Raw genomic sequence first — 16,207 nt, 5'->3', positions numbered from 1 at the left:
TTGTCACTGTGTTCATCTGATGCAGCCGAGGCAGAGATTGAGGCAAACTCTGACAGGCATGTGGGAATAGTGGGCAGGGAGAACTAGCATTAAAGGCACAGGCAAAAAAAAAAAAAAAACAGCTACATTGTGTTCAGAGCAGAAAATTCCAATATTATGAAAGCTATATTAACTAATCTGATGGATGTTTTGAGCTGAAACTTTAAAGACTTTTAAAGACACAAAAGATGCCCTTTAAGTTCACATAAAATTTAGTTTTGCACACAAAGAAAACATGTAAAATATAAATAGTAAGTGTCTGCTTAGTAGTATGTCTACATTTAGTGTTTCAAACTACTTTTGTGAAAATGTTCCAAGCAACATGACATTTACTGAAAATTGGTTCAATACTTTGATCAGAATTTACTGATCTTTAAATAAACAGGCAAAGTTGTTTGTTTATTTTTTGCATATTTAGCTATGTATTGTCTGTTACATAAACAATTGCTTCCCTGCAATTTGGTATGTGAAAAACAGTATGTGAGCTGAGTATATTCAAATAAATAGCATTTTAAAAACAGTAGGCAAGAAGTACCTGGGCTACCAGTTTCTTCTGTCAGTGTGCATTCTTTACCTATCCCCTGACGCAAAATAAGCGTACAATAGATTATGTCCAAATTTCCCCTAAGTACACAAGTTCATTCTATAAAAAGTCATTCAAATTCAAAATAGCTGACAAACCGAGTTAAGAAGAAAAACAAAGGTTGTGCCAATAGCAACGTAGTTAGTGCCATGACACATTGCACTCTGGTGCTCACGGCGATCCGAGTATGATTCTCGCCTCGAGGTCCTATGCAGATACTTCTGTCAATACTCTCTACTGTCCTATCCATTAAAAGGTGAAACCCTAAAAAATAGTTATATAAAAAAAGAAGGAACAGAGAGAGGCTGTAATTTTGTTACATTTCTTAAATATTTGCAATATGGATTGATGTGGATGAGCTAATCCCTCTGTGACGACTGATAATTACTGTAATAATGGTAAATGCAGCTTTGTTTACAGTTTCTGTGTCTGCGTTTATGAAATGACGGTTTCCAAATGCAGAATGAGAAAACACAGTATTGTGCCCTGCAGAAAGACATGAGCTGACATGAGACAACAAGGCAGTCTGGTTTCATTGCCGCTACTTATTTGGCATTGACTTGGTGTGTCCTAGCATTATTATGCTGTGTATTAGAGGTCATACTATTCAGTATAATGCCATATGAAACACTTTATTGGTTAGAATTTGTTAACAAAATTAGTGGATGATAATTTTGACAACACCAAAGGTGACTGTTTGACACAGGTGACCTTAGTTAAGTGGTCAATCTCTTTTGTCTTCCCTTCATGTACTTCTTGTAGTTGGATGTTGAAGTAGTTTGTTTACTGGTCAATTTTGTCCCTTGTGCTATATAAAACGTTTCTGTGTACAGTGTACTTTTTCTGAACTCCTCTGCTTTCATTTCTATCACTTTATTTTGGTCCCTTTCACATATTTTGTTGATTATAAGTTACAATGCAGCTACATGGAAACTCATTCTCTTTAGAATATTAGTTGTTATATTAGTCAATACTATAGTGTTAATTAACCATACTGACACTGACACCTCCAGTAGAGAGTGAGATGTTGCACTAAAATGTTGCTAGAAATGTTTTTTATGTATGGTGATATATATTGCATCACCAAAAATGATTGAAGTCATGTCCATGTGCTGTGTAAGAAGTAGATACTTCATTGATTATTGTGACAGGCCTAATAGCAGGTGTGTGTGTGTGACTTTTCAAATAAGTAATAAAAATAGTATAAGGAGAAAGACAGAATACTTCACAATTTTCAAAAGAAATAAAATAAAAAAAATCATGGTTGCGTTACCACAAAGATTTCACTGAGTGTGGCAAACGTCTTGCCTGCAGTTCAAGAATGTACAGAAACAATAAACCTCTCATATTGTATAGGCAATTAACAGAAGAAACTTTGGAAATATGTTTCTATTTTTTTCAGTTGTTCTCATAACTCAAAGGCAGGATTGTTTTTCTGGCAGTAGACTGTGGAGAAAGGCTGCATTATATAAATGTGCAGGGATACAAATTCATAAGTGGGATTTAGTTTTATACGTCTCTTTCTTAGAATCAGAAGGCTAACTCAGAGATGAAAAAAAAAGACAATAGGTCAGATGTAAAATGGAAAATTTGTTGCTAAGATGAAGCACTTTCTTAATTGAAAAGTCTTTCTGCCCAAGTGTGTGTCTTGTTGCCAATTGAGACTTTTCCTCACTATCTTTTTTTTTTTCGTTCTCTTCTACAGAACTTTGCCATTCAAGATGTGCCATCAGCTAAAAAGATCCTACATGTGGAAACTGTTGATGCCGAGAAAACAGGCCAAACCCTGAAGCCTTACAACAGTGAGGAAAAGAATGTGCTCAAGAAGGCAAGACAACAACCTGTTCAGAACAAGCCGGGCAATAGGAAGAAGAAATTAGAACCATCTTTGAAATGGAAGAACCTCGGGCTCACATCTCCTTATGAGTGAGTGATATAAACCCAAATGGGTTCCAAAAAAACCTTCACAACATCAGTGGTTGCTTGTACACGGTACAGTTCAGCAGTCAGTCACACTAGTATTTTTTAAATGTTAGTGGATATTCTCCTCTCAGTGTTATTGACAGTCACCTGATAAAGCTAGTTAATCACTCAGACATATGTTTTCCTCTTTGGATTGATCTAGCAGACAAATCAGCCATTTTTGGCTGTTTCAATGATTGTTACTGGTAAACGTCCTCTGAAAAGCCGTCTAAGATTTCCAAAACAATAATCCTTTGTTTTGGAGAAATAATTCCTCCAGATGTGGAAATGCACTGCCCTTCAAATCACAGCAAAGAAACAAACTCATATTCAAATGATCTAAGTGACACTGTAGTAGATATCTATTATAGAGCTACAAAGTTTTGAAACACACTTAAATGACATAATGGGATAGAACAGAATAATTAAGAATAAAGGAAATGCAATAGGTGCCACTTAAACCAGTGGTTCCCCAAACATTTTTAGCCAAAGTGAGCCACAAATTACAACTTCCAGTTACTCACGACCCCCACCATCCTCTGAGGTGTTTGTAGACATACAACCATTGCACACAAATGAAGACTTATATAACCATGAGCATATTGACGATGCAAAAAAGTATAACAATCTAACAAACATATAGTTTTTTATAGTCATTTATTAATTAGTTTAATTTAATATTAACCTCATCTAGTGAGACTGGTGACCACAATGTTTACAGCACAAGTTGATTCTTGGCTTAATCCTGGAGACTACCACTTGAAGATTCATTCATTAATTTTCTTTTCGTCTTAGTGCGTTTGTTAATCAGGGGTCGCCACAGTGGAATGAACCGCAAACTTATCCAGCATATGTTTTTACGCAGCGGATGTCCTTCCAGCTGCAACCCATCACTGGGGAGCCCCCATACACTTTCATTCACACACATACACTACAGACAATTTAGCTCACCCAATTCACCTATAGCGCATGTCTTTTGGGAGAAACCGGAGCATCCGGAGAAAAGTCACGCGAACACGAGGAGAACATGCAAACTCCACAAAGACATGCCAGCTGACCCGGCCAAGGTTCGATCAGGTGACCTTCTTGCTGTGAGGTGACATCGCTACCCACTGTGCCAACTCCCCCCCTCCCCCCTCCCCCCCTCCATGTTCAGTCATGGTCTTTTTTATGTTGTAAACATGTCAAAGTTTACAATTGTGCCATAAAATCAATCTGATACTTCTGACGATATTACTGTGTAGTTAATTCTACCAATATCACCCCAGGGGTCGCAATCCATTGGAAAAACATAGAAAGGCTGATGGCTTTTAATTTGCATGTTGTTTTTTTAATGTAACTATTAAATACTATTTAATTCTACTATCTAATAGTTTAGGAATTCACCATACCCCCTCTCGATGTCCTGCAACCCCCAGGGGGTCCTGATTCCCACTTTGGGAACCATTGACTTAAACTAAAAATCAGGGTGGTTTGTATTTTTATGTATCTTCAGTTGTATTTTAATTATTATTTACGTTTAAATAGTAATTTATTTTGTCAAGTCAGTAATAAAAAATGTAAGTTCCATTAGTCAATGTATTTACTAACATGAACAATATATTTATTGTATTATTGATCTTTGTTATTTTTGTAATAAAAGTAAAGTCATTCATTGTTGTTTTTGTTAATTCACAGTACTGGACGTTAAATAATTTTAACAAACATGGTTCATTCTTATTTCATAATAGTAAAAACGTTAATATTAATAAAAGTCTTTTTTTTTTCCAGTGAGGGAGAAGTGAAAGCCAGAAAGATCAGAGAAAGCAAGAAGATCTTTGAATATGGCACAAAGTCACCAACATCCGAGAGCAAAAAGAAGACTAATATTTCTGGATCATCTCTACCAGGCCTCCAGTCTTCTCAAAAAATGTATGCCACCATAATCTCAGTCTACTAGAATAGCTTTTATTGTGCACATGGTATTTCCTCCGAGGTAACCATTCCTAACCATTGCACAGGATCTGAATTTTTTTCTCCCAGGAACACGCATAATTGAATAACCCTTTATTCTCCCGGCCAAATATATGTAAAAAAAAACTTATTCTATCATTGAATTGGAAATAAAGACTCACTTTCGGGGCAAATTATTTCAGCTGTGGATAAGTATTCATTTTATAGCCTTTAATAAGACACGGATGAAGCAGTCGTTCAGGTTGGTGTGTGCACGAAATGGTCCTCTGGTGCTACTGGGAGTAGCGGTCTGTAATAATCAGCCTGTGCCTGAGCCACTGATAACCCTGTTCCTACTTCTGACTCCTCTCTGTCTATTTGGCGATGGTGAGTAAAAACTCCAGCTGTCCCCATAACACCGGCTGCCAGAGTACACAGTCCTGCCTGTAAGAATCTCCGGGCGTAGCTGTAGTTTCTCTTCTCTAAGTCCTACTGTTAATAGAAGTGCTTTAAAACAGTGATGTGCACAAAAGTCAGTGTTCTGAAAATCATTTGTGTGTGTTTATGGTAGACTAATGGTGTGTTCACAATTGGCAGGATTGTTTTGATTAAAAAAAAAAAAACTCTGGTTTAGTTGCTTAGTTTGTGTAGTTCATTGAAATAAGTGTGAACCCTGGTGTTGGTCTGTTTACGAAATGATTTTTTCATCTTTAATGGATTGGACAGTAGAGAGTATTAACAGGAAAGCGTGGGGAGCATAGAGAGGGCAAGTATCGGCATAGACCTTAACCTCAAGGTAGGAATCGAACTAAACCACGACGAATGAAGTTCTGCACTAGACTTTTGGCCAGCGGAGAAATTAAAATGGTCGTGCCCAACTGAGTCTGGTTCTCTCAAGGTTTTTTTTCTTCACTCCCATCAGGTGAAGTTTTTTTTCCCTCTCCGCTGTCGCCACTGCCTCGCATGGTTCAGGATTGGTAGAGCTACGCATCGATGAATTGGCTCTTCAGTGTTTGAACTCTCAGTAATGATTAAATCACACTGAACTGAGCTAAACTGAACTGAACTTAAACATTAAAAACTGAACTACACTGTTCCAGTTACTGAACCACACTGTTCCAGTTACTATGACCATTTATGTGAAGCTGCTTTGACACAATCTACATTGTAAAAGCGCTATACAAATAAAAGCTGAATTGAATTGAATTGAATTGAACTTGGGTCTCTGTAAACAATGGAGTGCTACTACTACAATTACTATGCCATTGGTGTCAGCAATTAATGTTTTTTTTTTGTTGTTGAAATATGAATGCAACAAAGATCAAAGACATCTAAATGAACCAGCAGGATGTGGTGTCACAAACTGTGAATTTAAAATGGACAGAATGCTTAGCTGTATAACTGGATTTGTTAGTAATGAGAAAGGTGAAGCAAGATTATTTGCAATAGGGCTCAAAAGTACCCTCCTATACAGTGCAAATAAGAATTAGAGAAATTATTTATGAATTTGTTCAGAAATAATGGAATCTTCATTGTTCAAATTAGCAAAAACTCTGAAATGAAACAATTTTTTTTTTTAAATTAGGAAAAATACCCCCAAGTTTTTTTTCCAATTTTGATCAGCTTTCAATTGTTGTTTAAGTCAGAATTATTGATTTTACTTTTATGCCAAAAATCATATTGCCTCAAGACATTCTATTGAATGATCCTACCATAAATATATCAAAACATTTTTGACCAGTTATATTCATTGCTTACAACATAATTTGGACAAATATTAAAGATTATTTCCTCAATATTTATACTTTTTAAATTCATCTTTATTTCTATAGTGCTTTTACTATGTAAATTGTGTCAAAGAAGCTTAACATAGAAGTTCTAGTAAATTAAAATTGTCAGTCCAGTTTTCAGAGTTAAAGTTCAGTTTAGTGCGGTTTAATTATCACTGCTGAAAGTCCAAACACTGAAGAGCAAATCCATTCATGCACAGCTCCACAAGTCCTAAACCAAGCAAGCCAGTGGCGACAGTGGTGAGGAACAAAACTTCATCAATTGATAAAAGTGAAGGAAAAATATTCTAATGTATGAAAACATTTTGGCTTCCCTTTAAAATATAAAGATGACGGAAAAGTTGTGGTCGGACCTAATTGATTTCTTAGGTTATTAATTAAAAGTGTTTTCTGACACTTAAAAGATTGTAATTGCAGTACAAACCTGCACAACATGAATGATTAATGACAATGATTTGCATATGTTTATTTATCCTTCAAAGCGCTGCATTCAAATCTGCATTTGATTGAGAGAGATTCAGTTTTCACACTTTTTCAGTTAGTTATAGATAATTAAACAACACAGAAATACTAGGAAAACAGTTTATACCATGATTATGGTAAAGATTAAAGTCAGAGTTTATTGGAATTTGATGCTGGTGAATGTTGTAGGAATTATATTGTTTAACCAATAGGTGGTTAAACAACCATCACAATTACGTCACTGAATAGATTTTCAAAAATTATACACCTATAACAAACATGAAGTTTTATGTGTAAACTTTTAAATCATTCATTGAAAATAAATGTTGTACAATATTTTAGATTTCTATATCTAGATTTATTTCTATATTATCAGCAACAGTAGCAAAGATCATTTTTCGTATTGACTATTTTGTTAAAATCAATGTTTTTTGCCGTAATTTTTTAAACAATGGAAAGCAAATGACTTTTGTCTCCTCCCTTTTTTGTTGATCCGAAAAATGGTCTGATCCGTGACTCAAAAACCGCAGTGTGATACAAACCATGAGATTTGTGATCCGTTACACAACTAAAAGCTGTAGTCTAACCACCTTAAGGCTGAAGAATGTGAACGTAAATAATTTAATACCCAGAATCAAAATTTTGATATAGTTATTGCCCAAATAACTAAATAAAGTCTCAATTAAAAAAATAAAAAATTTTCACTTTTGTCACAATTGTTATTCTTCTAATTTTGATTTCCACTGTATGATGCTAAGCCAATGAAATGTGCATTGCAATACATATAAATAGCATTACATTTTCAGTAAGTGACTGGCACCGAAGCTCTGTTTCTGATGGCGTGACTTACAAAAAGACAAGTGCGCTTCTGTCCAGCAATACAGTTATCCACTGGAAAACATATCGAAGTCCCTCTGGCCTCTTCACTGTGTGTACTGAATTTCATGACTCGTTTGACGATACATTCATTTCAGTAGCCTGATCCGCTTTAACGGCCATCTGCGTTTTGTGTGTGTGTGTATAAGCTTGCGATGAAAGAGTTTGGAAAAGCACTGATGACCACTCCAGTCGTCCTCTCTCTCTGTTGCCCTGTCTCTGTTCTCTCCATCCCCTGCCGTTTAATTTGATGCCATGGCTTAAGATGACACTTCAAATACACCCCTGAGTTTGACGGCCATTTTGTCCAAGGGTTTGAACATGAAGGCCTTTCAGAGAGCAATAATTCATTCCTCATTGATTTCGAAGAGATTTTTACCAGAGCATTGAGAGAATGGGCTGTGTGGTTTGGCTTGCACCTGCCCTGACTCTCCTCTGATTTAATGTATTAAGGCTCTATTTATTAAAGAGAGGACTTTTTTCTTTAATGTCTTGTAATGTATGGGTAGCTTTCATTTCGATCCTGAAAAAAATTATGTGGGAGACTGCTGTCTGAAAGGCATGAAACTGGGTTCAGCCAATATTAATACATCTAACAGGTACGTGTGTGTATGTGTGTGCGCAGAAAAACCCCAGGAGGAGCTGAGGACTTCAGTGAGAGTTCATCAGAGGATGAGGAAGATGAAGAACAGCATGAAAGACGTGCTGAAACTGCTACCGACCTTCCCTCTGAATATTGGCAGATCCAGAAACTAGTCAAATACTTAAAGGTAAAAAACTTATTTGCTTGTAATCATATTTTTAAAATGCAATTATCATGGCCAAAAAATCTAATTTGAAGCATTATAATAATGTCTTTGGAAATATTACATTTTAGTATCTTTTCAGTATCAATTCAGAAAAATGTATGTTCTTTAAACTGATTTGCTGAGAGATCTTTCTTGCAATTTGAGGAAGATTGGACTTCAATCAGAAAAGTTGATTAGACTTCAAATCATACCTGTCAACATTGGGATGTGAAAATAAGGCATACTGTATGCCCACCATAAAAAGGGATTCCCCCAAGTAGAGTGAAAGTATCTGTTGTAAATATTTTTCAAACTACTGTATGAGTAAAATGTATCTCTTTTAAATGTATGCAAGAGTAGTGAGTGTTGAGTATTACACTGTAAATAGCTGATGCGTTTAAATGCAATTTGTGTATGTGTGTAAACGTAACATTCTGTAGTGCATTTAGTTATTGTTTAGTCGGCAGCAAGTTCTGTGTAACTCTCACATAGTCACCCACTGAAGCTAAGCAGGGATGGGAGACCATGTGGGAAAGCTAGATTGCTGCCAAAGGGTGTTAATGAGATCAGCAGAAGGCGCTCAACCTGCGGTCTGTGTGGGTACTAACTCCCCAGTATATTGATGGCGACTCTATACTGCACAGTGAGCACCATCTTTCAGGTGAGACATTTAACTAAGGTCCTGATTCTCCGTGGTTGTTAAAAATTCCAGGATGTCCTTTGAAAAAGAGTAGGGGTTTAACCACAGCATCCTGGCCAAATTTGCCCTCTGGCCTCTGCCCATCATGGCCTTCTAACGATCACCATATCATAATTGGTTTCATCAATGTCTCCTTTCCACCAATTAGCTGGTGTGTTATATGGTGTTACTGCCGTCGCGTCATTCAGGTGGATGCTGCTTACTGGTGGTGGATGAGAATATTCCCCCTAAAAATGTGTCCAGAACAGCATGACATAAATGTAAGGAATTATCATTTTAGGACTATTTGTTGATTTCATCACACAGTAAACATACGTCATCTTCTCACCAGTAACATGCAGTCTAAACATTTTCTGGGTCATTGCGTGTAAGAATTATGGACATATTATTGGACTAGGTTTACTGCATTTATAAAGCGTCCAAGTCTTGTGGTTGTTCAGTTTTATGAGATTTACAGTACTATCTATGTACGATTTCTGATTGGACAGGAATCACAGGACTGATTTGTCTACTTAGCCAATCCCTGTAGAGAAGAAAATATAAAGTAATGACTGCAGTTAAAGTACTGATGATACAACACTAAAAATGTACCCGTGAAAAAAACTTGTGTTGGTGTTTTGCAAAAAATTACATGTTACAAAACACCAACATGGTGTGACTAAATATAAACTTCGATATATAAACAGCCCTAGGAAGTAAGTAAGTAAATAAGTAGGTACATAGTAGTTAGGGCCACTTAATAAAAAGTTTTTAAAAACATAGATGTCTATTATTAATAGTGATTGACTTTGGTTGTTACATTGTTGCATAATTAGACAATGCCAAAAAAAAAATCTTTATTAGTGAAAGAGTGACTTGGACTGTTAAGGGTGTTAAAAGGACTTAAGTTTTAATTTAAGCATTATGTAATAAATGCATTGATCAGCAGTGCTTAATTTTTTTTCTAACTAACATGCTTTTTTCAGCTGTGTAAATTTCAGCTTTAAATCTATGACAATCTCTCAAACAAAAGACCTTTTAAAGACCCTATTGAATTGCAGTCAGATTGTTGCATAAATGTATCACACTTGCATCCATGTGATGTGGTTTTATCAACACACTGTTTACCTACAGTACAATCGCATTACAGCTGTGTTGATAGAGAGCCACATCACACGGCTACTCGTGTGATTCATAAATCACACTAAAAATATGAGTGTTGGGAGATGGAAAAATAGTTTGCACATTTAGCAGCCAAAACAGCTATGAGTGCTCAACCACAAAACCTAACATAAGTTTCAAAAGTAGAATTTATTATAAGCATTCATAGCATTTCCTTTTTTCAATTGTCTTAAATCGGTGTCTCACGATAAGGTTAAGGACACAGTGTGGACACATTTTTTTAAAGGATCTTCACTGTAGTGAGCAATAAATCATGTTAAGGAAAACAACCAAGCAAAGTTCAGCCGCAGGTAGGTATTTTTAGCCCAGTAAAAAAAAAAGAAACTACAGGATAATGAATGTGATTTTCCCAAAGGGAGGTGCTCATCCTCTACCAAATGTCAGAAGGAGAAAAAAATGCAGTTGATAACAAAATCCTGTTTGATTTTCAGCAAATGAGCATTGGGAAAGTGAATCTGAAAAGTTTGTTTTTTGGTGATTTGTGCGAGGTGTTTGGGGATGCGTTTGTTACCGTGCAGTGTTCAGCTTTAGACAGGATGTGTTTGTAACGTGCCCTTCTCAGCATTCTATCTGTCTGGAAACCACAGTTCTTATTTATGAGGGTTTGTCCAGTAGCGCTCTTATAATGTCATTACCATCAGAAGCCGAAACACAGTCCATGCCAAACTAAATATCTGTTTTATTTTTGGAGCGAAGGTTCAGTTTTTCTCCTCCCCTCTGTCTTTTCTTCTGCACTTTTCCAGGGTATAGACATGCGTTTGTATTTCAGAGAGATTAGGCTTCTATACACTGATGCATGAATGATCCGATTGTGCTTTAATGGCTGTTTATCTAGGGATATTTTTGCAGTGTACATTACCTGAACTGTACATTTACATGTTTGCCTTTCTGTACACATGTACGGTAGGCAGTCGGCATTAGTGACTACAGTATATCCTTTCATGATGCTGATGGCAATATTGGTGTTATATTAAGAAATTGTGCGTATCTGGCGACCGCAAAACATATTACGCACACACAAAACTCAGTTCAGTCGCTGAAAACGAGCGTTGAGTATAATTACACTTTCACACATTTACAGACGGACTTTGTAACTGCATCAGTGTGTAGAGGAGGAGGAGGAGGAGGCCACAGGCTGTTTGTCTCACCAGATTCAGTCGAATTGCCTCATTAGCTTGAATTAGCGAAACATGGCAGCCAAACAAAGTTGCACAGAAACATTCTTTCACACGTTCCCCTCTCTAAATTACACCATTCTGCTTCTCGTTACAGGCTTGAAAGTAAGAGAATTGCTAAGTACCCTAATGCTATATGCTGAAAAAGTGCAGTTTTTCCAATGCAATTACATTTATGTTACTGACTTAATTTCACTAAAGGTTTGCAGAGTGTCTGTCTGCTCAGGAAATTAAGCTAAATCTAGATCTCTTAAGAGTACACACTGTAGTGCTCACTGTTCCTCACAGAAATATTATTTTAGGATAGTAATTTGCACACATAAGACTTGGGATATTTTAAAATGAACCTCAGCATGAAATTAATCATGTATAAAAGCTACACATTTGCATAGTGGCAGTTCCTGTCTGAATGGAACAGTTGTTATTTGTAACCAGAGTAATGTTTTGTTATCACACATGGCTGTTATGAGGTCTTGCTCCCTCTACTGGACAAAAGGAGTACTAAAATGATTTTTAGTCAGATTAAGCTGCTGGTACACAATCCAGAGACATCAGATAGATTGCTTTTTTCAGTACAAAAGTTTCTAGAAATGGTATACTTTTGAAAAATGTTTTAAGATGCAGAGTCAAAGCAGATGAAGACAGTCATCTAACTCTAATAAAATATATTATTAAGAAAATATTTATATTAAGTTACTGATTTTTCATATTGAACGATAACCATATATATTTCTATATAAGTTGTTAATATTTCCAGATTTAAAAGACTATCCCTCTGGCTGAAGCCACAAAAATAAGAGGGTTTGTTAAACGGCATAACGAATTTTCAATACATTTTCGATGGACAAAAGTTTGGTACGTCTCTAATATTAACACACTTTTAGATTCCCATCGTTGCATATTTCTGCTGTGTGATTTACTCTTAGATCTTTTATTCATTCATTCATTTTCTTGTCGGCTTAGTCCCTTTATTAATCTGGGGTCGCCACCTCGGATTGATCTGCCAATTTATCCAGCATATGTTTATTGCAGCGGATGTCCTTCCAGCTGCAAACCCATCACTGGGAAACATCCATACACACTCATTCGCACACATATACTTCGGACATACTTCGGATGTCTTTGGACTGTGGGGGAAACCGGAGCACCCGGAGGAAACCCTCACGAACACAGGGAGAACATGCAAATTCCACACAGAAATGTCAACTGACCCAGCCAAGGCTCTGACAAGCGACCTTCTTGCTGTTAGGTGATCATGTTACCCACTGTGCCACGTGCTGCCACTCAATCAATAGATCAATATAGAGTAAAAAAAATTTTGAACTTATCATTGCTATTGACATAAATTTGGATATTATATTGTTTATCGGCACAGCCTTACTGAATTCTATTCTTTTTATCTCCAATTGGTCAAGTATAACATGCAAAAAGCTGCATGCGATGCTTTTTAATGCCCATACCCAACCCAACCCCACCTTTAACCCTACCCCTCACAGTGATGTCACTAGCTCCATTGAGTGCATTGTGCCTGGCAGTTTTATTTTTTTTACATTTATTTTAAGTTCAACATTATTAACCCCCTTAAGCAGTAATTTTTTTTGTCTACAGAACAAACCATCACTATACAATGACTTGCATAATTACCCTAACCTGCCTAGTTAATTAGTTAAGCCTTTAAATTGCACTTTAAGCTAGTATTTTACTAGTATCATGAAAAATGTTTAGTAACATATCAACTAATTAATTAATTAATAATTTTTAACATCATTTATAGCAGTGATGGCAAAGCTGATTGTTTTTCACGGCCATTACTCCACACTGTAAAAAATGCAGGGTTCCACACAATTTATTCATGTTGTCCCAACTCAAATCGATTAAGGTAACACTTTAAAAAAAATGTATATGGATTGAACATAAAAAATTAAGCTCTCCCAATGAAAATCAAGAATTGTGTTGGTTTAGCACATTTTAAATAAGTAGTTTTAAAATATAGTTTTTTGAGTGTAGTTTTTTTTTTGTGTTGCATCAGTTTTGTTTTGTTGTAAATACTTTTTTTTACAGGATTATTTTTTATCAAAATAATAAGAAACCAACATTAAAGGGATTTTTTGGGGGAAAAATTTTTTTATCTATCAAAGTTAACGATAGATAGATAGATAGATAGATAGATAGATAGATAGATAGATAGATAGATAGATAGATAGATAGATAGATAGATAGATAGATAGATAGATAGATAGATAGATAGATAGAAAGAGAGAAAGAGAACAACAGTTTGCTATTAAAGTCTATTGCAATCTGTTATACGTAACTCCTTTTAAAAATCACAGCAAAGTTGGAGCAAACCGACTAACAGCAGATTCATTTCATCCATTTTCAGTCATATTGGTCTGAGTGTGTGTGTGTGTGTGTGTGTGTGTGTGTGTGTGTGTGTGTGTGTGTGTGTGTGTGTGTGTGTGTGTGTACATGTGCAAGTGAAGGCACTCATAAATACGCTGTGGATGTGCTGTTTTGCCTCAAGTTAATACTGTCCATTAAATCTGATACCTCTTTGCTCTTAAATCTGGAGTAGACGGCTCTCCTCTGCGGCTCTATGGCTTCTCTCTGTGTGTAAATCATTTAAACAGCTGTCTTTATCTTGCTCTTGACAGCTGGCTGCTTAATTGAGGATAAATGATAATGATCAGGCCTCAGTCAGCTTCTCTATAAATTAACTCTAATATGTGTATCATACACAACGCTCGAGCCAGAATGAACATTCTCTTGCTTTTTCCCTAATACCACCTTGTTCTCTTGTTCACTTGGATGCTTAGTTTCTTTTTCCTTTCTGCCCTCTCAATTTACTCTAGAGTATCGGTACGGCTGTGTTTTCTTCTTAAGTTTTATTTATATATCCATTTTCTCTGTTTGTCTTTTCCTCCTTTTTCCTTTCTGCTTTTATTCTCTGTAACCACTGTCTGTCTATGATTTGCTTGAATTTGTTAATTTTCTGAGCTTCATCTGCAATGGGATTTATGATTTCTGGCTCATTCTGCAGTGTTTTGCTTCAGATATTTAAAGTAGTATTTCCCATTTATGGTTTTTACAGTGAGACACAGCTTGTGGTGTCAGTGAGACCAGCTTTTTATGCTCTCAAACACAACTACAATCTATCTGCTCTTCTACAATCTTTCAGTACTTTTCTGACAGTTAAATTATGTCACATACCACTATACTTGATTATTTATTCAAGACAAACATTTCCAAGGGAAGAGCAATACAACACACTTTTATTGTCTTGATCACCGATGAATGTCAGGCTTTGTCTCCACCGTATTTTATGAAGACGTTTTAATACAGATAAGACCTGCGGACCTGAGCAGCACTATCATTCTTGACATCCCATGTGGAGAAAGTAAGCAGAACTAAATTCTTGTATGACATCAGAACCCCAACCTTAACCTTAATATACTGTGGAGCATTAGGTTATTTTTGAAGGATGTGAAAAGGCTGCACATCTAAAAATATGCATGTGTATTTTGTGTTGTCCATTTAGAGATGCTCTTCTGCAGCAATGTTATTTTTGCAATGAGGGGTTATTTGAGTTACCTATACATTACCTTACCTTTTATCTTACCCACTTTTATAAACCCCATGGTTTTACCTGAAAATCTCAGTAGATCAATAGTTTCTGGAATACTCAGACCAGTCCATCTGATACCAAAAACCATGCCACATTCAAAGTCACTTAGATTAACTTTCTTCGGGACATTTTGTGACCATGTCTAGATGCACTGTCCAATTTTTTAAATGTCGAATTTGTAAAATTTATAGTAAAAAAAAAAAGCTGTAAATACTAAATTGCATGGTAAACTACCATATTTCATTAAGTTATAGGGATCTATTTTGACGTTCCATACGCAGGGCGCAAAAGCAATAAGGACGTGTCAGAATCCACTTTTGCTATTTTAAGGATGGGAAAATCCACTTTGCGCCGCAGCACATGGTCTAACAGGGTTGAGCTTATTCTATTAATGACTTCTAAGTGTGTTTTGAGAATAAAATAAATCAGAGTGTCATCTTTCATTCCCATAAGAGTCAGTTGCGTCGTGCCATAGTGCATTTGCTATTTACATGGCAGACTTTTTAAGTGAACAACCTAAATCTTCACTAGAGAGAAAACAGTTAAACAGAGCATCTACAGTGCAAGAATGAGAGAAAGAGCCTTCTCATTGTTTACTTTCACTTTCACTCTCGTGGATAGGGAAAGGTGTTGTACGCACCAACATAAATTAGCCTACATAATTAATTTTGTTTATTAAGCGCAAAGATTTGTTTCAAAACTATTTATAAATTCAGTTCTAATTTCCAGCAATCAAATAAATGAACAATGATAACAAAGTGTGTTCAAAAGACTGAGTTATATCCAAATAAATGCATTTGCTATTTAAACAGCGTGGTGCAAAATGTCAAAACGACTCTTGCGCTGAGCTGAAACTAGCACACAACATTTGCACCATGCTCTGCGCCGGGTGTATGATAGGGCCCGTAGTGTTATGCACCAGTGATTTGAAGTTCTAACATCTACACAACATACATTTGTTAAGGAGATAAAAAAAAAATTATAAGAATGTGTGGATGAAAAAGTCATACTGTATAAGTCATACTGCTCATCACAGAAACATAGTTAGTTACAGCTACTAAACACCATTATGGTAACACACCTCAAACTAAAGAAATGCAACAAACTTTATTCATCA

At 36.0% G+C, this 16,207-nt stretch overlaps 1 protein-coding gene across 14 annotated transcripts in view; it reads left to right on the top strand.

Moving 5' to 3' along the window:
- Window positions 1–16,207, top strand: part of odad2 (outer dynein arm docking complex subunit 2) — a 126,549-nt gene that overhangs the window by 52,944 nt on the left and 57,398 nt on the right. For all 14 annotated transcript variants that reach the window (XM_073918459.1, XM_073918463.1, XM_073918468.1 and 11 more), the window contains 3 exons: window positions 2,328–2,548; window positions 4,355–4,495; window positions 8,270–8,414. In XM_073918459.1, the coding sequence (XP_073774560.1) occupies window positions 2,328–2,548; window positions 4,355–4,495; window positions 8,270–8,414 (507 nt within the window). The remainder of the gene's footprint in view (window positions 1–2,327; window positions 2,549–4,354; window positions 4,496–8,269; window positions 8,415–16,207) is intronic.

This window comes from Danio rerio, chromosome 12 (assembly GCF_049306965.1).
Source record: "Danio rerio strain Tuebingen ecotype United States chromosome 12, GRCz12tu, whole genome shotgun sequence".
NCBI lineage: Eukaryota > Metazoa > Chordata > Actinopteri > Cypriniformes > Danionidae > Danio > Danio rerio.
This window is presented reverse-complemented; position numbering and strand designations above follow the sequence as displayed.